This window comes from Zonotrichia albicollis, chromosome 4 (assembly GCF_047830755.1).
Source record: "Zonotrichia albicollis isolate bZonAlb1 chromosome 4, bZonAlb1.hap1, whole genome shotgun sequence".
Lineage (NCBI taxonomy): Eukaryota > Metazoa > Chordata > Aves > Passeriformes > Passerellidae > Zonotrichia > Zonotrichia albicollis.
Genome location: NC_133822.1, coordinates 13,035,949 through 13,059,824, shown reverse-complemented (window position 1 = coordinate 13,059,824; position 23,876 = coordinate 13,035,949). Strand labels below are relative to the sequence as shown.

General features: G+C 38.5%; 1 protein-coding gene across 2 annotated transcripts in view; it reads left to right on the top strand.

Annotated features, from left to right (window-relative positions):
- PTPN12 (protein tyrosine phosphatase non-receptor type 12) overlaps positions 1 to 23,876 on the top strand; it is a 69,367-nt gene that overhangs the window by 42,963 nt on the left and 2,528 nt on the right. Inside the window, exons 9-16 of one of the 2 annotated variants that reach the window (XM_005482636.4) lie at positions 491 to 557; positions 1,154 to 1,231; positions 1,319 to 1,417; positions 10,521 to 10,606; positions 17,539 to 18,494; positions 21,415 to 21,492; positions 22,810 to 22,898; positions 23,840 to 23,870. In XM_005482636.4, coding sequence (XP_005482693.2) covers positions 491 to 557; positions 1,154 to 1,231; positions 1,319 to 1,417; positions 10,521 to 10,606; positions 17,539 to 18,494; positions 21,415 to 21,492; positions 22,810 to 22,898; positions 23,840 to 23,870 — 1,484 coding nt within the window. The remainder of the gene's footprint in view (positions 1 to 490; positions 558 to 1,153; positions 1,232 to 1,318; positions 1,418 to 10,520; positions 10,607 to 17,538; positions 18,495 to 21,414; positions 21,493 to 22,809; positions 22,899 to 23,839; positions 23,871 to 23,876) is intronic. The other variant, XM_074538824.1, reaches the window with a different exon arrangement.

Below are 23,876 nucleotides of genomic sequence, written 5' to 3'. Positions count from 1 at the left end.
TACAATTAGGAAAAATAAATAAGATAGTTTGCTGTCATTCTTAAACTTTCAGATTTATTTTTTTAGCTAAAGAGGAAAAAATATGGATGTGATACTAAATAAGAATAATTTGGCAAGTCTTTCAATGTCTTCTGTTTTGCCATTTTACATCATTTATCATTAAACTCAGAGAAGACCACACCTGATGAAGCAGTAGTGGCTGGGAATAGTGTGACAAAAGGGAGAGGCAATAAAATTGTCAACACTGAATCATCTTTCATGACTGCAGTTCCAAATGGCAATTTGGAAAACTTGCTTTAAAACATTCAATGCTTCATTTTGCTCTGCTCATTTTATTTTTAAGACACTGCAGTGTCAGGCTGAGTGAAATTAAAATGATAGTTGAGGGATTTGGATAATTTTTTTTTTTATTTGGACTTTTGAAATATGAGGCTTATAGCTTTTTTATCAAATTTAAATAATATCTAACACCTCTCCTTTTATGTTATAGTGCAGGGTGTGGAAGAACAGGAGCCATCTGTGCCATAGATTATACATGGAATTTGCTTAAAGCTGGGGTAAGGAATCCTAAAAGAAGTTTTATGGCATTCTGTAATTTCATAACAGTGATTGATTGAGCTTCCAAGTGTTCAAAAATAGGGAAATGTTTAGGACATTCTGGAACTCTTTACAGGCTGGATTTTAGTTTCATTGCACTCGTGCTTTACTATAAACTTTCCTTCGACAGCAAGTTTTTATCTAAATAGGTCACTATAAAATTCTAATTTTAAAAAAATAGATTTCAATATAAATTGATTTTTAAATTTAACTTTTTCAGTCTCTGATTTATCGTGCAGCTCAAATATCAAGGGATAACTTCATTCTGGGAGTTTTAGATTATGAAGCATTGTTAACATTGCAGTGCCATATTAATGGCATTGGCTATTTCATTTCAAAAATGCTTGAAATGCTCTCATCTGGTCTAAATCAAAGGTAAATTTGGAGTTGCTTTGAAAAAAAATTTAATAGTTGCAGTGTGAAGAGAACAGATTAGCTTTTTTTTTTATTATTACCTATAAAAGTTACACTTTTTTTTGGATGTTTAACAGGTTTTGTGTTGTTGCTGTTCCAATGACAGTTATGTCATTGTAAATAACTTTCTTCTGTATTTCAGAAAATACCTGAAGAATTCAATGTATTTAATTTAATACAGGAAATGAGGACACAGAGGCATTCTGCAGTGCAAACAAAGGTAGAGTTTGTTTTCAAATGAATGTGATAATATGTCACTATTCTTTGAAAAGATCTTGTGCATTAATTTTTATCTGGTACCTTACAGGAGCAGTATGAGCTTGTCCATCGAGCCATAGCACAACTGTTTGAAAAGCAACTGCAAAAATATGAGAGTTGTGCAGACTGGAAGATTGCAGATGGAGTGGTAGGTGTCTTTCCCATATGTAGCTGTTAGCTGATGATGAAAATTCTCCTGTGAAGTTGTTTTTAGTCTTCAATGGTGTGATCTTATTAAGTTCTCATGTTTTTTAAAGTGCTGCTTGCATTGAAATAGGTTAGGGGAGAGAAATAGAAGTTTAAAATGCTTTTGGCAGAGAGCTTCATGTTCTACCCTTTTAACAAAGGACAAGGAAGTGGAAAAAATATTCTTCATTGGTATTTACAGTATTTGAGGATTTTTCTGTCTTTCTATCCTTCCCCTTTAAATTTCATGTCTCCTATAGGTTTATTCTCTTTTTTTATGTTTAGGTATGTTTTCTTGGCTGTTGCTGTACACTGTATGAAAAATGGGTTTTTGGATTAATATATTCTTTCTCTCCCACAGTCCAGAACTCGGTACCACCCTTTGTCCCTGGATTGTATTTTGTTTATTCAGTGATTTTCTGTCCCTAATTGGTGCAGATTCCATAGCTCTCTAGAGGGAGTATGAGGGGTATGTCCAGGACTCTGAAATATCTGGAAGCAATTTTAAATGTGCTTTTATTAATAAGCATCCCATTTATTTTAGGGATTTAGTTATCCTATATGTGCTTTCTAGGAAGTCTAGAATATTTTCAGTTCTTGGATTAAATGTATCCACCCTTTTGATAGCTCCTGAGAATTTATATTGTTCATGCAGTACTTATGAGGTCTTTAGTCATGGCAAGGAGCCTGTTGACTAATTGCAATATGGATAGGGCTGGCTGGTTTTATTTGTTACAGGTTTGATTAAGCTGATGTGTGATTTTTATTTTTTATTTTTTTTTCCCTGAGAAATGAGCATAGCAGGGTTTGGAATATGCAGATTGATTAGCTTTGTACAAAAGTGATTTCTAAGTGCTGGAGTTTTGATTATAAAATAATAGGTAGATCAGCCTACTGTATTTTCTGGTTATTTGCCTTAAATCTGACCTGTGTCTGTGCTCTTATATAGGATCAAAAATGTCTCTTATTTACTTATTCCTATTACTATATATACACTAAATGACTTGCATATTCCAGAGGATGAGTAAAGCTGTGGCAGATTATGGTGGTGCTCTGTAACAAAGGCAAGTGCTGTCCTCAGCACAGCTTGAGAGATTTGCTGACTAATAAAGCAAGACCTGATAGAAAATGGATAGGCAATGTATATGGGGGTGAGAGAGGGGTAAATCCCAGCTCTGAAAAGGCAGTGATGGAGTGTGAGTTTTGAGTTTTACTTGTTTATGATCAACAAGTTGTAAAGGAAATTGACTTTTGGCAGTTACTTGGAAACTGGTGAGAGCAGAGAATGTAATGTCCTTGTGTGGGTACTTGCAGTTGGACTACTGACTGCATGTCAAGTCTGCTTATCTCAAAAATGTTACAGAATTTGAACATTAAACAACTGGACAAAGATCAAAGGTGTGGGAAGGCTCAATCTAAAGAACAGCCAGACTGAGATGGAGAAAAACATGGCTGAGGTTAAATACAACAGAGGCTGACTAACAACAGAATGCTGATTACCCTTAACTTTTTCTAAGGACACCAGTGAGACCTGAAAGAATAAAGAAAGTGACATTTGTATAACAAATGCAACATGAAGCTGCAGAGCTCCTCGCAGCTGAAAGCCTGTGTCTTTGGGTGAATATCTCACCATCTTGGAATCTTCTTCCATGAGTTTCACTGACCTCTGACCTATGAAATTCCAGAGTTGCAATCTGTTGGAAAACATTCCAGGGAAGGATCCCAGTATGCCTGCTCTGATCTTATTCTTCCCTGGAAGTTCCCTTTTGGTCACTGCTGGAAGCAGGGCCAAGTAAATGTTTGTCTGACTAGGCAGAGCCTTTTTTGTGTTGGGAAATGATGCTTCTTCCTACTGTTACTTGAATCATTCTGCAGAAAGGTTGAGGGGGAAAAAATCTCATAGGTGAAGAATTTCTGTATCTAAAAGTTTGGTACTTAAATTTGTTACTGTCCATTTGTTATAAAATTTGCTTTCAAGGAATTAACTGGTATAGGCTTAACTTCAGGATTTATAAGGGAAACTTCACATATCTGGTTAAATATTTTCTTGTAGTTTTAACCTGATTCTCAGAACTTTAAAGCTCACTTGAGACATCACTTTGATATTCTGAAAAAGCTCCTTTTTTACTTCCAGGAGTGTGTGTAGCATCTGTTGTGTATAATGTCTGATTTTCCCCAGAAATTTTCTAGTTTGCTTTCTTTAAAAAAAACAAACATTCTGGGATGTATCCTGGTTAAAAAACTAAATCTGAGGCAGGAATTTTTCTAGTAACTTTATTAAATAAAATGTAGTATTCTAAAGCTCCTTTATGTATGTTACTCTGCCTGCAGATGCTACAGCAACTATGAAATCTTCAATATGTGAACAGTTCTGGTTATGTCCAATGAAAACAATTCCAAATAAATTCATGTGCCTACTTTGGCTATAATACTGTTAGTTAAGTAGGAGATGCTACTGGGCTGAAGAGGAAATGTTATTTGTTCTATTTTGATAACACTGTGAATAGCTGGAGTGCTCCGTAGGGTCGATTTCATGGTTTTGTTTTCCTCCTGCTGTTCTCATTTCAGGCAGTGTTGAAATGGGTTGAGTTCCAGAGCTCTGTGAGCAGGGCTTGCCAGCAACATCCCAGTAAATCCCAGTAAAAGTTTAATCTGATTGGCACTGAGGGGCAGCATTCATGGGGAAGTAGCTCAGACACAATCCCAAACGTGTGTTCCTGGGAACCTGCCAGCTCTGCCCTGCTGGAAACAATACTGTAAAAAGTCAGCAGCAAGGCATGCAGGGTTTGAACAGGGACTTAGGATAGGGTTAGAATTTCCCTCAGAATTTGATAGATCCCAAACCATGTCAGAAATACACAATATGCTTTAATGTAGGAAATGTATACTCTTACCATGTAGTTATACTTATTGTGAATGTGTAGAACTGCAAATGTTTAACATAACACTAAGTATTTAAATGAAATGAAATAAGGAAAGCTCTGCTCAGATACCAGTAATTTCAACAGTACCCCAAGCAGCCAAATTTCAAGGTAAAGAATTGCTACTCAGGAGCCATTTTTTTGTGATAAGGAAAGAATTCAGATGGTGAATTTGATAATCAGAACTATTCCCTTCCCCTACTTAGTAGTACTTTCAAGTTACCAAACAATTAAGTTGGAACAGAGTCTTGGAGTGAAGCCTTTCCCACTGAAATTCTTGATCATATTGTCATGTATTTCAAGTCAGCAGCTGTGCTTCTCACCCTCATTGGCTTTGTTAGTACTGCTGGGAAAATATTACACTTGTTGTGTTTGGAAGCCTTGAAAGATATGTGAAATCATTAGTCTTGGTCATCTGATAAGGTATCAGTCAGATTTGTATCAGTAAAATATTTTATGAGTTATTGGAGAAGGTTCTTCATGAGCTGAAGTGAACTGGAGCTGTGAATTTTAGCTGTCTTGGAAAGTCTGAATCATATGGAATTTCATCAAGTTGGATGTTCTGTTTGAAAAAGAAAATTGGTTAAAAGACAAACAACCAAGCTCACTCTTAATTCAGAAATGTTTCTTGTTGAATTTTTTCTCTTGACAGTACCAAGCATGTTAGGGTACTGCAAGTCCTTGCTTTGCCCTTACCCATGAGTAGAATCTTGTATTAATAAACACTTTCTCCAAAATCTGGCAGTGCTGGTGCTCTCAGGGTCTCTTGCATTTTGTGCTGTAAAAGCAAAAGAGTTCTGTTGCTGTGGTTGACTGCACGTGTAGAACTCACAGAGGAATCAGCTGCTATAAGAAGAATGTTGTTATTTGAAACATTCATGGTTTAGAAACTGGAAGTGAAAAGACTGTGCTGTTCATATTCTCTTTGCTGTTTGGCAGCTTGGACGGGTATTTTTTGTCATTGCAGCCTTCTAAAAAATCATGTATTTCTTCAGAGACATTGATCTCGTTGCCTCTGTTGGAATGTTTTATTAAATCTGAGTCACTTGAGTGTATCATTTCAATCTGAAGTATTTCTCTTTTTATCTACTGATGCTCAGTGATTCCCATGCTGCTTTATAAAAAGGGCAAAAGGAATGCCTCAATTCCTTTTAAGGGAAAACATGAGATTACTTCTGGAGGAGTCTTTGCAGTAAATTTGCCAGTATTTTACTAGTACAGAAAGCTTCTGAATGATATTAAATATTTCCACAGTGAGTTTCCAAAAGGAAATGATACATTGCAATCCCTGGGAAAAAGGTTTTGAATTGTAGTTCAGTGTGTGTGAAATCTCAGTCTAAGACTCTATTTGCCTGAAGTTAGTGACAGCACTGTTTGGTGATTGAGCCAGGGGTAGAAGCAGGAGGGAGAAAAACCCCCCTTGGGAGGTGATAGCACAGTTTGGGTTACCTCAGCCAGTGAGAATTCCTTGTTTCTCTGCATTACTACGGGAACACAAGTTACTCTGCATTTTAGTAGACTAGGGGCAATCTACACAAAGTATTTGAGTTTATGGCCTTGTTAGTTGTTAATGTAGTCTTTGTAGGTATGTGCTCATTGTATATCTGCAATTTAACAGAATACCTAGAAATTCCTAACTATGAGCACTTTGACTTGATCTCAGTAGCTGCTCCCTCACTGGAGCAACTCCAAGGGAACTCTTGACCTGTTGAACATTTGATGCAAATAGACACAAAGGTTGGGGAAAGATCCTTTTCTTTTCTTTCCACATTTTGCAGTGAGAAGACACTGCAGTGAGACAGTAGGGTAGTTGTCTTCTGTGAGAAAGCAGGGTGCTACACTGAGCACTTAGTGAACTGCACATTTGTTAATCCATTTTTAAAACATGATTCTGTATGATAACCCCTGTGAGTTACTTGTGTTGTCCTGGTTTGTCTAAGCTGATACTTTTAAAAATTGTGCTGTGTGTGCCTGAGAATGCAACATCTGTCTAGAGAAGCAAGGGAGTGCTGACTGATGTTGATAAGCTGTGCTTAGTTAGGAAGGCTGTGGAAGGCTTTTTCTTAATACCACCATCTGCTCCTCTCAACAGATGCAGTCATCCCAGAGAGATAGCCTGTATTCACTTTCAGAGCTGAGCTTCCTCCTTTCTGCTCTGTGCTAGTTTTTCTGCATGTTTGCCTATTTGCTTAGTTTGATGTTCATGACAGGGAAATCTGTGAGTTGGTGTCACTCAAGGGTGAGAAATACTCAAAATACTGGTTATTCCCTATTCTTGTAACACAGAACTGAGAACAAGTGACAGGGAATGACTTCTCTAAAAGTAAACAAAGCCTTCACAGAAACATCAATCCATTGAGCTAATTAAGGAAAGTAGCAAAGTACCTCTTTTTTTTGGGGACAGTAAATCCTGTAATCATTCTTGCTCCTCGTTCAATGTAACTGAAACAGTGAATGGATCTGGAGTTGAACCTGATTCACAAGTGAAACTTTTGACACCTCTCTGTCTTCCCTGTGTACAAAATCGGGTTAACCACTGGCGTTTCTGGTGTTAAGTTTAAAAGTACCATTTTGTGTGTGCAGATTATCTTGTCGGGTTTTAAATTTTTCTTTTTCAAGGAATTGTTTTTGTAAATTCTGTGGTTGTGCATGTGCCTTGGACATTTGAGTTTATATATTTTTTTAAGGCTTATACCTATGTTTTGTTACCAGTAACAAAAATGGCAGTGCCCTTTCAGCTACTTCTGCCTGTCTCAACTAGAAACAGCTTGTTACTGTATATGTGGAGTTTTAAAAAGCTTTGACATATGTTAGCTTCTCTAATAAGCTTTTTCTTCTGCCTGAGAGAAAAGCATATCTCAGGAAACATTCTGTTCACAAACACTTCACTTTACAAACATAGAAGGACAGGGATGCAGCTGCTGGTTTGTTTTCTGGACAAGTTAGTCTGGAGCCAACAGACACACCCTTTCCCTTGCCAATGGCCTTTAGAAAAATGAGTGCATAAATAAGAAATGTGTTCCTGAAAACTTCTGTGCTGGTGGAACTGAAGTGGGAGACTTTCCTGCTCTGTTGTAGGATGGAGAGGCTGGTGGTGAGGGGGAGGAACTCTTGTGGAGTCTCTCTCTTTCTAGTATATCCTTCTGCCTTGTGCAACTGGGATGGGCTGCGGTGCTGAAGCAAGGCCAGCAGCCCACTCTGTGCTCAGGGTGCAGTTGTTTAGGATGCATTCATTTCTAGCTTTGGTTGTTAGCACTTCTGAGTAAGGGGAGCCTTTTTAGTACAATACCAGTGCACTCAGTGCTATCCATAGTGACAAATACATAAGAGAGATTCAGAGTTTGCATTGCACAACTGGGGGAAGTGGGGAGGAACATGACACAGCCATTGAGCAGGAAACAGAGTTTCTTGTTGAATACTGGGAGCCTCAGCATCTTTGGCACCAAGCTTCAGCATGGTCCTCTGCCTGAATGAGGCAATAAAATTAATGTCCATATTTGTTAAAGGCAAAATGATCTGTATGGCCACTCATTACTTGATGTCAAAAAGTAGGAAATTGCTTTTTTACATTTTTGAGAGAAGCTGGTAGAGGATTGGATGTTCATGCCCCATGGTAATGTTTCCAGTATTGGGAACCCCAAATTTGGATGCAAACCACTGTAGACATACTAATTAAAAAACCCCAAAACAACTCACATTCATGTTTTTCCCCTGTCATTAGTTGCATCCAAAGCAGCATGGGCAGCAGGTGAAGGCAGGTGATTCCCTGCCTGAGAGCCCACCTTGGGTTCTGCCTCCAGCACAGGAGGGACCTGTTGGAGTGAGTCCCCAGGAGAGACACAGAGATGAGCAGAGGGATGAACAGAAGACATTGAGGGAGTTGTGGTTGCTCAGCCTGGAGAAAAGAAGGCTCCAAGGAGATCTCATTGTGGCCTTGCAGTGCTTCCAGGGGGCTCATGAGAGAGATGGGGACAGGGTTTTTAGCAGGGCCTGTTGCAGTAGAACAAAACAATGGTTTTAAATTCAGACAGTACATTCAGACTAGATGGAAAGAAGAAATGTTTTGTGGTGAGGGTGATGAAACAGTGGAACAGGTTGCCCAGAGAGGCTGCAGATTCTCCATCCTGGCATTCCTGCCAACAGCCAAGACCAGCTTGGACAGGGCTCAGAGTAACTTGATCTTTTCAAAGATGTCCCTGATCATTGCAGGAAGGTGTGGATTAAATGGCCTTTGCAGGTCCCTTCCTACAGAAACTGTTCTATGATTGTATGAAACCAAACAACCTTGATTGACTGCAGTGGGAGCTTCAGTGGTGTTCATTTAAATGTGAGTGGCTTTTATCTGCTGATTGAATCTTACTCCAAAAAGCCCCTGATGGTTACAGCCAGTGGTCAGCAGGACAATGAACTCCCTGTGCAATTCCCTGAAAGGGCTAACACCATCCATTCATTAAGGAACAATGGAGTGTTTCTGCTGGAGTACTTGTGCAATGTTATATTTGACAGCAACTTAATGGGGGCAGTTAGGGAAAAACAGTAGGAAAGATCAAAATAGTTCATTTTTTTCACAGGTAAAGCTTCACTTAGTACACTGAGGAATAGAATTTGATAATAGACTCTTCACAGTAGCCAGCAGCAGTATGGTAACCTTTAAGACAAGTAATGGAAGTTAAAAACATATAACTAATTAATCTGAATTTAAATAAAGTTAGTTAACTGTTGATGCAACTTGTAGTTTATCTTCCAAAGCAAAAATTGCTCACTGAATTCAAATGCAACTATCACATCTGAAGCAGAAATTTAACAGGGAATTCCCTTTTGTTCTATAAGACTGAAGGAGGTCAGTCCTTATCACCAGTCTCAGCAGGCAGGCTGGCAGATAGCAGATCCTGTTGTCTGAACATGGTATTGGGCTTTGAAATGTATTACACCCATTTGGGATATTTGTTGTTCTTTTTAAAGATTGCTTTTTCAAAAGAGAACTCCTGCAGGAATAGCCTTCAGGTAAAATAGGCATTAAAATTAAGATAACACTAAGGTTCTTCTTGGTTTTGTTGGGTCTTTGGCTGTGGCACATGTTTGGAAATAGAATGTCAGCTTTAGGCTGTTGCATGTTCTGCTTTGATTCTTAATCATATGTGATTTTTTCCTTATTTTTGCCTAGGGGCTTGCTTGTCATTAAATAGTGTTCACAGCCACTCTTGGGGTGCTGTGTTTTAGATCTGTGGTGAAAACAGTGCAGATTGTTTGCAGCTAATGCTGCAGCTCTTGCTGAACAGGGTTTGCACAGTCAGGAGCTGGCAAAGGCCCTCCTGTGGAAGGTTATGAGTGATTGCTTTTGCACTGCTTCTTTGATTTCTTTTTATCTTCTCCACCTTCTCCTTTGCCTGCTAAACAATTTTGTCTTGACCCACGAGTTTTCTTGCTGTTCCTCTTTCCCCTCCAGAGGTGGAGTGGAGCAATGAGAGTGAGAGTGGCTCTTGTGGGGTTTAGCTGCCTGCCAGGGTTAACACACAGCAGTATTTTACATGTATATACATGTAAGTGCATGTATAAAAAATATTTTCTATTTATGGTCCTAAAGGGAAATTAAAATCTTCATGCTTTGCTGAGTAAATTGAACTTTCTTGTACACAAATGGGAGGTTATTTGAAAGTGGCTCAGATCAATGCATTAGGAGACAAGTGGGCAAGATCTTTCTCATTTGCTTACAACACTGTAGATTATTCTTATCTTCATTGGGGTGATTGTACAAGTGAAAATAACTAGACTGACTGGAAAATAAATGCCTTGTTATCCAATTATTCATTTAATTATTCAAGTGAATAATTGGGAGGGTGTATGAGAGCTTGCTACTATTGAAGAAAGATCAGCTTTTGAGTATTTCTCTAGTGGATTCTTCAATGGCAAACAGACCAAAATCTTCAGTCAGAAAAATGTGAAGCTGGATACACAAGGTGAAAAATAATTTTGTACGTTTAGAAGAGAGTTTTCTAAGTGGTCTCTATATGAGAGCCAAAAATAGGTCATATTGTTATGTATTCCTGCCAAGTGTCATTACAGATCTTTGGGCCTCACAGTTAAAATATTCTATGTATCAGCTTTACAGCCATGAGTAAAAATATCCTTTTTTCTTTTAATCAGGATGAAAATAATACAGAAAATGCTGTCAGTTCTTCAGATGCTGAGAAACAGGATTCTCCTCCACCAAAGCCTCCACGGACCCGCAGGTACTTAACTGTGATCCTTTACTATTTTAGGCTGAAAGATGAATAAAAAATAGAATAAAGCTATTGGTAGCATAAAACCTTAAGATGAATATGTTGTGTTTATAAATAGAAATATACACAATGCAAATAGAAGTCATATAATTGACTCTAAATATAAGCTACAATATTTTTGTGAAGTCTGTGTTTACTTATACCAACCTTGCAATGATTATCTGTGAATAGACATGTTTACTAGTCAGATGTGTTAAATCTACTTGTGTTTTAATTCTGATAGGTGACAGTAGCAAAACAACCTTCAAATAGCCTCCAATAATGACTGAATCCTCCTTTTTGGAGACAAAACCATAATGACACAAACCCATTTATCCTAAGCAAATCTCAGACAAATACTGCTTTTGACTAGAGTATGACAACCAAATTCTGTTATTATTGAGAAGAATTGGTCTCACCAATCCTTTCATTCAGCAGAGGAAAATCTTCTCTAGCTCCTAAAATGCCTAGGCATAGCTTTACAGAAGCCAAAAGTAAATCTGAACCAACAGATTCATCACCCTAAAATGGGTACCCAACCCAAGTGTTGAGACAGCTAAAGAAGCAGCTCTCCTGAACAGGGTGTCCAAGTCCCCCAGCTGGTTTGTGCAGAGCTTAGAGTGGCTTTTGGCAGGGGATCTGCCTGTGTTACAGTGCCTGTAGGGAAACAGAATAAGGTGAGCACTTGGGTTTCCTAAAGTTGTTGAATGACATAAGGAACCATCAACCAGGTGATATTCTTGGGTAACATTTAGGCAGAAGTAAAGTCTAATTCCTTTAAAATAAAGAAAGAGATGGAAGTAGGTTAGGACTTTTTACAGACAAATTACAGGATTGGTGCTATGTAGGCAATATATTTTTTACCTTATTTGGATTGATGGTAATGTGATTGTATTCAATTATGTAGATTAAGATGATGACAGAGGAGTCAGTTAACCTGTGTTCATGATGAGTTCCAAGCTCTTGAAATTTCATCACTGAGCTTAGAAATATGATTTCTGTCCAATAGATTATTTCCTTACTAGTGTTCCTTGAAATAATCTTAGGTGTACCTTAGTTTTTATCATTTTTATATATTAATATAATATTAACATATGTGTAATTCATGTAATTTATGTTTAAGCACACATCTGTCTTATCTGCACTGCATTGTTCTTTACTTGCTGCATTAAGTTAAAATCTTTTAATCTGTCCTTAAAGCCTGGGGTTTTTTTGGGCCTGTTTCCATAAAATCATACTTTCCCATCTGCCAGCAGTGCAGGCAGATTGATTTCCTAGAGGTGAATAAATGGAAGCTTTTAGCAAAGCTGTTGTCTTTCTAAAATGGAGATTATTTTTGAAAAACAATTAATTAAACTCCTCCTGGAAGATGCTTCTGAGGAAAGACTTTATTTGCTATTAGTCACATCTGCTCAAAATACCCCCTAATGAGCATGTTTTATTCTTGATGTGGGGGGTAATTTTACAAATCTACAGCCTGATTCAGGCAGGACATAGAGCCAGGTTTTGTGTATTGTGGATGTTCTGGCATAGATGAACATCCTTTTCCTGGGGAGGATGGGAGAGCAGAGTCAGTGAAATATTTTAATTTAATCCCCATATGCACAGGCAAACGTTTTTAGGTTGCCAGCCAAATGTGTACTTGAGTTTTACATGCACTGTCTCTGAAGAAGTTACAAGCAAGTTGCTAAAGCTACTATTTTTGAAAAGAAATGAGGCTTTACATTCTTTATAACCTATGTTGTAAATGGCTTTATAATGTATATTTAGTAAACCAAAATGCATTTTTTAAGGCAAGTTTAACATTTGCTTTGTTTTCTAAAGCAAGAAGGGCCATAGGGACTGATAGTGCAGAGTACTTTGGGGGAGCTTGGTTTCAGGTGAACTTGCTTGAGGTGATCCTGAGTGAGCAGGGGAAAAAAAAGGGATTTTTTTCTTGGCCTCAGGATGCTTGTTTTCCATATTGTTACTGGACTAAGCCGTGTTTGCTTAGACAGTGAAGTCTGTGATGCCTGTTAGTTGTTTTCTGACAGCCCCAAATCTGCTGGGTGAGGTGGTGACATCTCATCTGCAGCCCTTTCCACTGGATAACCACGCAGGTCATGGCAGAGTTTTTCTGTGAAGGTGGCTTTCTCACTCTCTCTTGCTCTGTTTGTAATATTCTAATGAAAACATCTCAGGATCTTCTTTAGACTTTAGGATCTCTTCCTCTGAAAGTGCAGCTAATATCCTGTAGCTCTTGTCTGTGCTGAGGATGAGATGTCACTAAAGACTTTTACCATGCAAGGTAGGAAGCTTACTCAGAGAGGTGTAATTAATCCTTTCAGTGCTTGCTTTGGCCTGGACATGTATTGGGGAAGGAGTGATACTTTCTAGGCTGCTTTTATGTCTTCTTGGAAGTTAGAAGTGTCTTTAGGATATTGTAGTTATATTGGTATTAAATTGGTGTTTTATTAGGTCTCCATGAAGCATCTAGCTGTACTTGTTTTGCAGAGGCTTGGAATTGTATTGCCTTCCAAGCTTTTATCACCTTGTAATGCTTTAGTGTAATTAAACTTGCTGTACATTATGTGAGTGTTGCCGTTTAGCTTAATGTCTCTCTCTGATGTCAACATAAAAAATATTCTAATATTACTCCTTGATTATTACAGAGGTAAACAGGAACAACTCATTAGTGCATACACCAGCACCTTATCCTAGAAATTGCTTGGCTTGGCAGCTGATGATCACTTCTTGTGGAATCAACTTTCTTTGGAGGACTTGGGGGGATGGAAAGTCTTTCTAAGATATGTTTTAATTATTTTCAGGTTAAGGTAGGAAGAGGGCATAAGTAAGGTTTAACTTTGTTATATAAGAGACTGCAAAAAATTTAAGTTTTAAGTTTACAGTTTAGGACTGTGCTTGATTTTAGGTGACTGATGTGTCAGAATTCAGAGGGAGCACCTTAATGCCTTTAAGTATTAGTCCATGAAATATTTGTGTGCTTAGTAGTTGATTCTAAAGTACTGGGGAAAAGAGGTGGTTTATTTTAGCCAGACTTGGTTACAAAAAGTTCTTTATTTTCAAGTTCAAATGCATTTTGAAATCAAAGCATAGACTTAGACCTAAACTCATGAAAGCAAAGATGATTTAACAGATTTTTTGTATGCAATGTAATGAAGAGCTATGTGCTGCTGTCTGAAGGTGGAAAGGTAAAATATTGTAGCATTTTAACTTCTCATCAGATTCTGTTCAGACTTCAGTCTAATGATAGTAAATACATTTCCAGGGTTATGTATTACTCTATTTCATTTCAAGCCCTGCAAACCATCTCTATCTCCTACAAAGCTAAGATAAACCTCATTGATGGGTGTTCCTTCTTAGTTAACTGTCTCTAACATGTATGCCACAATTAAAAAACCAAAAAGCCTCAGTAAGTAAATTTTAAGAAATAAATTCACCAGCTGGTTATTTTTATTAATTCATTGTACTTTTATATTAATTTTTGTAGTACTTTTGCAGCAGCTTCACTTACCTGGACTGTTGCTTTTCTTTCAAGTGGATGGCAGTGATTTAATGCTAAAGTAGAATAATGTGGCTGTCTAGCTTCAGCCTGCTTATGTTGAGTTTAATTTTCCTATTTTAATGATGAGGGAGGATGTAGAGCTTGGTATTTATTTTTGGTTGTTCATATCAGCTGCATTCCACGACCTTGGCATCACTCTCTTTTATTTGAAACATCCTCCAGTATGCTGCATAGAATAACCATGGATTACTTAAGGCTTTTTTTCTTTTGAACACTGGCCAAGTTTCATTTAAATCTGAACCCCTTGTGTGCAGTTTCAGTAATGTAGCTCTTTTCCATTAGGAGTAGATTTTAAAACATTCTAAAAACTTATAATGTATTGCAGAAAGCAATAAATGGCTTGTTTTTCATGTGTACATTTTTGGTTGAAAGCTGTGGGAAGGTTTTTTTTTCTGACAAGTTATTTTTGACAAATTTTGTGTAATTCTTACAATGAGAAATAATTGTAAAAAGGTGTTTTTGCCTAATCCATGGTTTACATGACACCTGAGAAGCCACTGGCACTGGGGCAGTGCATCAGCTGTGTGCCAATAGGAGTGTATGAAAAAGCTGCCTCAGCCACCCAGGGAATTCCATTTCCAGCTGTAATTGAGGCAGTGCCAAGGCAGTGCCATTCCAAGGTTATCAGGAGCAGTTGGATCTGAGGAGGCACTTGAAGGCTGAGTCATGACAAAGCTTTCTATTTTTTATCACACTGTGAGCTTTTGCAACCCTGTGTGTTTATTTAAAGGTATAATATAGGGAAGCTCAGTTCTCTTACTTGACTGGCCTGGCTTTGTTTGCTTCACTGACTCGTTTCTGTCTCAGTATCTCTTTCGTGAGCTTTCTGTGAGTTTCCTGGTACTTTAAATCAATCTGGTCTTACTGTCTCCTGTTGTTTTTGAGTATTAGTAGCTTATTTTGAGATAATTCTCTGCCTCTGGGGGCAGAAATGTCTGTGGAGCACAGCTGGTGAAGGACATGCCCTAAGACAGCAGGCCAAAATGTCCAAGATTCAATGCCCAAAGATTCACAAGACTTTTAGAAAAAGCTACTGCCAAACAGAGATCTTCTGAATATGTTCATATCCTTATATTTCTGCAGTGTGAAAATGAGCAGAAACATTATTTGCAATGCAGAACGTGTGAAATAGTAATATTAAAAATGTCAGTAAAATGGAAAAATGTTGCCTATTGGGATTTATTTCCTAATTTAAAGTAAAAAAATACATTAGATGCTATTTGGACATCTCAATTGTTGAGGACAGATATCCTTCAATATTAATAAGGCAGAGAATTATTTTGACAAATAATTTCTCATTTCTTCACTGTAAGCTCTAATCTAAAAATGAAGAAGTGACATTTAACTTCAGATGTAATGGGGAACATTGTAGTAGTTCTGTCGAGATGTGTAGGAGGAAGGTGTTTCATCAACTTTGGGGCTGCTGATTTGTGCAGCATTTCCTTTATCATCAGTTCTATGGGTACATCTGAGATAACTGTTTGAATCCATGTGAGGCTCTGTTTACCAATGGATCAAAGGGTAGAGTGATTTTGTTGACCAGTAACTGGTGAAGAACCTCATGAATTTTTACTGGTATTGTGGACCTATATCCTTGTTATATCTAGTTGAATGCTAATTTGCTCCTTTAGCTAATTGTAATGCATAATGTTAGGTCTGTGCCAGATAAGGAATTGGTTTTGCTGATTGCAAATAACTCTGGGTCAGGAAAATCAGGTCAATAAGGGAAAACCATGATTTTCAGTAGGAGGATTTAGTGGAGATTACTGATGAGCACCACTGCTGGTAAAAAGGGGCATGTAAATGTTTGTGCAAGTGTACTCACTGTCTGCCTCCCTGTGTTGCCCTCCCCATTTGGAACAGAGGAGAGAAATCCAAGGGGGAATTCTCTTGTCCTTAGTGTGTATTAAATTGGACCAAGATTAACGCCCCTCATTTTATCTTTACTTTCTTTACTGTCTTTTTTTTTTTTTTACTGTCTTTACTAATTCAGGCAAACAACTTATTCTCAACCTTATTAATTTTTCAACAACTAGAGGCAAGAGTTCCCAAAAAACTTCAGTTAAATTGCTTAGACATGATTGTATTTTTTCTGTTCTAATGTAAAGAAAACCAGCAATATACAGGTGCAAGGAGGTGAGGAAGAGAAGGAATTTGAGGCAAATCTCTTTGTGACAGGAGACAGGCAGAGAATGGAAGAGATCACCCAGGACTGCAAGGGGACCTGGGGTTTTCCAGATACAAAGATACAGGAACTTGTAGAAGATCATTTGGAAGCTGTTGCAGTACTTCAGAGGGTTTGGATTTTCACAAACTGAGAATCCAAATGGTTCTCTTTACTATGGAATCTCTTGTATAAAGATTTTAGTTCTGCAACCCATTCTGCTATAGCTTGGTGCTAACAAAGTCACAAGGATGAAACACATGCTGTAGCCTGTCCCAAGTCAGGTATGCTTTTAGTGCTCTACAAGACTCAGTTATGAAACAGTCTTTGGGCTTTTTTTGTTTTGGGTTTTTTTCCTATTCTCATGGGCCCACCTCTTGAGCTTGTCCAGGTCATCCTGGATGTTTAAAGGAATGGAAGTTATAAAAAATGCCTTCGTCAGTAGTGCTAAATGTTTGTAGTCAACAACTCTGCATCTAATCTGACCATATGCTTGAAGAACTTCTCCTTCTAAGTAGCTTGAGATGAACTGCAGTTATAAGTGCTGTGGTCTCACTAATATGCACTGTAATTCGGATCATAAATTCTACTGGAATTATTTTTTTATGTTGTATATACCTCATGTCGACTAAATTTGGTTTGCAACTAAGCCAAGACTATCAAATACACAAACATAAAAATAAAATCCTCTTGAGCATGTAAGAAAAATAAAATTGAAGGAAGATAATTAATGTTAAGTGAGCTGTAAGGATTTTTTTTTTTAAAGAAATCTTTCTTGGCTTTACTGCAATTTGAATTCCATATGTCAGATTCCTCAGAGCCACTTAAGGAAAAATGTAGTGAAATGCTGCCACAAGAGGGCCTGTCTTATAATGTCTTTTCAAAATGCTTCTGGGAAAGGATGTGAGCAATCTTTGAACTATTAGTGAGGATTAGTTGTGGCCTGAATGAAAGTCCTTGTGATATTCTGAAAGACATTTGGAGGGTGTTGACTTAATTCCTGCCTACCCCACTAGTCATATTCATAAAACATTTTCTGTGTGCAATGGAAGCTCTGTGTGGAGTTTGATATTGGTGTTACAGCATTAACTATTGCAGTGGGAGATGGATAGATAGCTAAAATCTTGTCAAAATGCAGAAAATTTAGACAATTGTGTCTTGGTTGTTTTGCAGTTGCCTTGTAGAAGGAGATGCTAAAGAAGAAATCTTACAGCCTCCAGAGCCTCAGCCAGTACCACCAATCCTGACACCATCTCCCCCATCAGCTTATCCAACAGTCACTACGGTGTGGCAGGACAATGACAGATACCATCCAAAGCCAGTTTTGCACATGGTTTCATCAGAGCACTCAGCAGACCTCAACGAGAATTACAATAAATCCACAGAACATTCAGGGAAGAATGAACCCAGCGAACACACAGAGAAGAGGCTGGAGCGCAACCTAAGCTTTGAGATCAAGAAGGTCCCTCTACAGGAGGGACCACGAAGCTTTGATGGCAACTCCCTGTTGAACAGGGGACATGCAATTAAAATTAAGCCTGTGTCATCCTGTGTAATTGATAAGAGCTTTAAGCCACAGGAACAGATTTCAGGGGATTCGTTTGTAGATGCTTCTCAAAACTCATGTATGGAGTACAGCGTGCCACAGTCTAACACAGCCTTAATACCTTCCCCAGAAGGTGTGCAGAGTCAGCAGGTGTCTGATGCCCCACCCAGACCAGACCGTCTGCCTCTGACAGAAAAGGGACACGCCGCGTGGGCACTACAGGGGCCTGAAAGAACCTCCGTGTCTGAAGAGTTGTCTTCAGATGCTTTGTGTCACGGTGTTCAAACTCTCTCTCTAGTATCCAGCAGCCCAGCTGAGCATCCCTGCAGTGATCCTGTTGATCACACTCCTGTTTGTGTTCGAGCCCCCCTCTGTTTCACTAACCCTCTCCATGCAGATGATTCTGACTCGGATGAGCTGGACTTCGACAGAGCCACGAGCAAAAGCGCGTCCAACGTGTCAACCGCAAGTGCCACGGTCTCTGCTGCCACTAACACTGAAAACATTGCTGCCAGAAAAGTACTGCCAATGTCTATTGCTAGGCAAGACTTAACAGCTGTAACATGTTCTGAAGATGGCAAAGGTAGGTTTCACTGAGGTTCAGAAGTGCTGCTCTTTATCTAGCTGCATCTGTAGAGCTGGACGACATAAATTTCTTTGCAATGCAATTTTCTAAATGTAAATTTAATCAGTGTAGTTTGGCAGCTTCAGAGAGGGCACAGCTCTTTTCCTGACAGCTTTCAGTTTGCATGTCAGCTATTTTTGGTATAAAGTACTACAGCCCAGGATTAGCTGCTTCAGAAGCTGTACTGTGAGATTTATTGTGAGCATTTGTTTAATGCTTTATTTACAATGCATTCCTGTAGGTTTGTATGTAATTGTAGGTTTCTGTGTTATTATTTGGTGCATATTTTTTCTCTATGCCCAGTTTCATGGAAGTGTCTATAATAATTGGGGGTTGACTAGTCAAAGCATTTTCAACAGGCTTGTGCAAATACATAACAATTTCATGCTTATTGGTTGATGTGCTGTTCCTAAAAATGGAGATGTAACCTCATTCACTGCATTGGTCTTTGAAGTTGTTCATGATTTGGCTCCTGCATTTTAATAGTGTTGTAAATATTTAGCTGTGCTTTCCTCTTTTTCTGTACGTGGCTGGGGGTGACAAGCTAACACAGCCATTCATCTAAAAATCCAAGTTATTCTTTTATTAGCACTTTGAAAATGATTTAGTGGGTTTTTATCTTTTACTACTTTTTTGAGGGTTTTTTTTTTGTGAATGTTTGCAAGTTAGAACATCATTTTTTGAAGGCAGAAGGGTCCCAAAACATGCAGGTGCAGTTTTCAGTCAGGCTGGCTCACTTAGAGCAGATGGAGGACAGAGCAGGGAAGAAGAGATTAGGCCTTGGCAGCTGCTTGTGCAAAGCCCAACAAAACAAGAAGTGAAGCTGTGGAGCTGAAGGAAGAACATGAACCCCTGGATCCAGCTCAGACTGCTGTGCTTGGAGCTGCTGACAGTGATGGCCTCACCTCAGGAGTCTGTGCAGACTTCATGATTTTCTGAAGTGAAATGGGGCTCAGTGTGTGATGCAAGATGCAGAACCAGCTGGATTAAAAATACTGGCTTTGTGAACTGAATGTTCACCAAAAGTCATATCCAGAGATGAACTGTTTTGCAGCCTTAAAACAATCTGTTTCTGTAGATCTTCATGTAGATCTATAGATATTGTGATCTGTACCTGTAGATCTATAGATTTTGGTTTAGATTGTGTAAACACAGGACAATACTTGCACATACCTGTATATCTTCAACACTGTGACTTAAAAGATGCTCTGCAAAGCTGACAAAGTCCTTTTGTCATAATTACTTCAACTTTGCAAGAAGTCCTCCTTGGATTTGTTTCATAGATTTGCAGGCTATTGTATTTTTCCTTTTAGCCAGAATTTTTTTCTTCTTTCCCAGAGCAATCATTGTTTGTCGCTGTTTGGAAATTATCATTTCTCTGTGCATCTCATTATGTAGATGCTGTAAGAACATGCAAATAAAATAAGTGATATGTCATAAATATGATAAAGAATTGGAGAAATGTCACTCTAGATTTGTTTTATGTAACTGTGTGTCAGAAACGTCTTGAAATAACAGTACAGCCCTTGTGCTGCTCTATGTTGATGATTTCACAGGAATTGATTAAAATTCTAACATTAATTTTTCTTACCTTGTTAATAAGGGTGTATCTTTTCTCCATTTGTTTGATAGTGAACACTTCCCATTTTACATTCTGGTTGTAGGTTTTGTAATCCCTCTGGGACTCCAGAATACAGGGTTAGATGGCTTTGCCCCAGTGATCCTAAACCCTGTTTACAGCGGCTTTCTCATTTCCATACTGGCTCAGGACTCCTCTGTCTGTCTGAAGCGGGAATGTGGCTGCAATCACCAGTGAAACTTGGCTGTGAACTCAGCACGGCCTGATTGCCTAACCAGAACTGCTGTGTGCACGATCTTACCACACAGTCAAATCCTCTTTTTCATTCAAATGAAGTGAAAAGTAATTGTACCCTGAGGCAAAAGGAAAAGAAAAAAACAAAGAGAACAATAAAACAGAAACAACCCCAAAACAAAACCCTAAAAACTCACTTTCAGTTAGTGCATGTCCATGGTGACTTCATTTGATGGTTTTATAGAGGCCCTTTCTGTTAATGAAGGTTTTCTTGTACTCTTTGGTAAACTTGAGATGGAGCAGGTATCAGAAGTCACTTGGAAAATGATGGCTTGTACAACTTGAAGGAATTCTGTCCCTGCAGCAGCTGGGGATGCTTCATGGCCTTATTAGTTAAAATGTGTCTTTCTTTTGTATTTTTGAATCCTGTGCAGAGTACAGTTGCCAGATGAGATTTCTTATGGCAGCAGCTCCTTTAAATTGTTTTAAACCTTTAATTACTACTCCAAATTTCTTAGCAGGTCAGAGAGGGGCTTTTGCTGCCAGAATGGCTTTGTTAGTACACTCCTGGGAGGTGAGAGGGGACAGGCTGGGGACAGGATGTGGTACTGGCACCAACAGTAGCCATCTCCTCTGGCTCCTGTTTACCCTTTGGCCTAGTGAACCTTGCACCAGGCTGTTTAACTGTGGTGTGGGAGCCAGTGGGCCTCAACATGGACTTGGTAAGCAAAACTGAGACCTGAAAGAATGAACAAAAAGTATTATTTGTGTTACTGAGGGGTTTTTTTCCTCCATATTATTTAGACTGAAAATGTTTTTGTTTTCTCGCTTGCATAACACACAAACTGATCCTATGCCCTTAATGTGAAGTTAATGTTGGTAGATGAAGTTGCTTCAGAGTATTAGTGTGGTAAACCAAAATGTTTTATAATACTTGAAATTTTTCTTTTGCTTTAGATACTATACCAAGTTTGGAATTATCTCATATGTGAAAAGATCAACTTCTAAAAGTCTAGGAGAAAAATCTATGTATTTTAACTTATTTAAATATCATATTTGATTTAGATGCTGATGCTAGTGAAGATTCCTCTCCCCCGCTCCCAGAAAGAACACCAGAATCATTTGTAGTAGCAAGTGAACAGAGTGAGTTTTTGATGTTTGGTGATAATTGGAGATGAAATGTGAAGAGCATGTCAGTGTTGTATTTGAGTACCCCTGATTTTTGGTTAGTCTGTTGGAGTAATTTGTCAAATGGAATGAAATCTAGCATGTGGCTTATTTTGGGATTTAACTTTTGCACACCCTTGAACAGAGAAAAATTATTTTTCATTTTCTGACTAACTATGGTGTTATATGATATTTAAGTAATTGGGGACTTCAATATTAGTAGAGCTGGTTTTCAGTCTGAAGGGTATGGAAATGAGATGATACAGTGGGGATATGCAGTGTGGTTAGGGAATTTCCCAGCTATTTTAGTTCCTACTGCTCCCAGGCAGGGAGTGGGTGTGCACATGAACACTGTTTATCTGATCCCCCTTTCTTGGGCAAAGGAAAGATGATGTCACTTGATTCTGCACTGCATGTAGTGAACAGGCCCAGTTAGTCAAGTTTTGTGTAGTTCACTCTTTGACTGTGTCAAAAGGGTAACTGCAAGAGAAAGCTGACAGTGCAGATGATGTGCTCCTATTGCCATAGTTCATTCATCAAGCTGGCAATGGCAGAATACAAAACAGATGAATTGAAATGAAGTGATAAATTAGGTTGATGCTTGGTACTTTCCAGAAAAGCTAAAATGATATAGTTTACTGAGACTTTTGTTTAGTGTCATTTTGAAATTTTAAAAAATTTGGCCCAAGTAGTTAATCTAAATATTTTCAGCATGAAAATGCTGAAGTTTTGTAAATGTGTTCTTTGAGCAGTATAAGCATAGGTAGTTCAGAGTCAAAGTGATCCTTTGACTATTTTGGACCTGTTGCTTTTCTGTGACCACACAAGGAACAAAGCTGTTTTCTTCCAAAATCTCTCTCCAGAACTGGAATCACTAAAACCACTTTCATTTTGTCTTTTTGCACAATGTCAGTAAAGGACAGGTGTGGCTGTCCTGACTTGGATGTTTACTTAGGAGATCTGTAAAACACATACTGTTACTGCCCAGCTGATGTAACAGAAGTTCTAAATTGTTTTTGAAAAGGAAGCCAATTCCCTGTTGATTAGGAGCCTCCAAAGGAACAAAATGAACACCCACAATGCAAGCACAGTACTCTTGTGCTTTGAGTTATATTGTGCCATTTTGCCTTTTCTGGAGCACTTTTCATGTAAAGAGATTTTCATGTTTTTACAGGCATTTAATCTAAAAAAATAAAAAATGTTTAGAGGTTTAGAGCACATTTCTAATGGTGTGTATGCATGGCTGATCCTGAGGAGATGAGCAGTGTGCTGAGCTGAGTTCATTCTCCCCAGGCACGCCCTTGCTGAAGGCAGCAGTGACGGCGCAGTCGGAGCGGAGCACGCGGCGGGAGCAGCACCGGCCTGAGCCGACAGCCTCCCCTGTAAGTGCGGCTGACAGGCCTGTGCTCATCACCCAGCTCTGCTCGGCTCGGCAGCTGCAACTAAAAGTGAAATCCATACTTGTGAGGAGTTGCAGCTGTTGGTCATCTGCAGCTGGCCAGGTTTTCCTCTGCCTGAGCTGCTGAATTGATGTGAAGAGTATGTTTTCTTTCCAATAAATGATCTGTTTTTCCAAGGTCAGCAGTGTTTTTAAAAGGAGCACTCCTAAATATATGTTAAACTATGGCCTTAAGAGTGTAAATCTGCTGCTTTTAGGGAGCTTGCTGTCTGCCCTTAATAGATCTTAGGCCAACTCAAACTGGAAGGGAACAGCAGACTCTCATCTAAACTTCTGCAGGGCCTCACTCCAGGCTAACCAGAGATTTTTCCAGCTGGGTCTTGAGAACCTCCAGGGATGGACACTTCTTATGGGCAACCTGTTTTGCTGCCTGAAAATGGTTTTCCCTTATGTTCATATTTATTTTAAACAAACCACTTTTGCCCATCAGATTTCACTTTTCTCTCATCCAGCTCACAGTCATCCTGCATGAACAGCTGGCAAAACTTGAAAAGCACATAAGTCCTTTTTACATTTATCCCTTTTCATGTGCTCCCAATATCTCACTTAAAAATATTACAAAAAAGATAGATGTGAATTTTCAGGGGCTGTAAATGTAGTGTGAGAACCAATCTACCTAAATTTGCAATTAAAGTTGCAGTGTCATATTTTCAAATTTTTATTAAATGCTAAGGTTCTAATTCTAAATTCTCCTACTAGCTACTATAGCATTTTTATCAATGTTGAGACAAGTCAAAAATGTAGAGGTAAATTAGTATTTCCATGAATGATTTTGGTGGTGTTTTCATAATCTTACATTTCTGTCTTTCTTTTAGTTTTTTGGAAGTGGTTTGTGTAATTATTTTATATCTCTCTCATTAACAGGGTTTGAAAACAACTTCACCTGTACTACCTGGTAAGT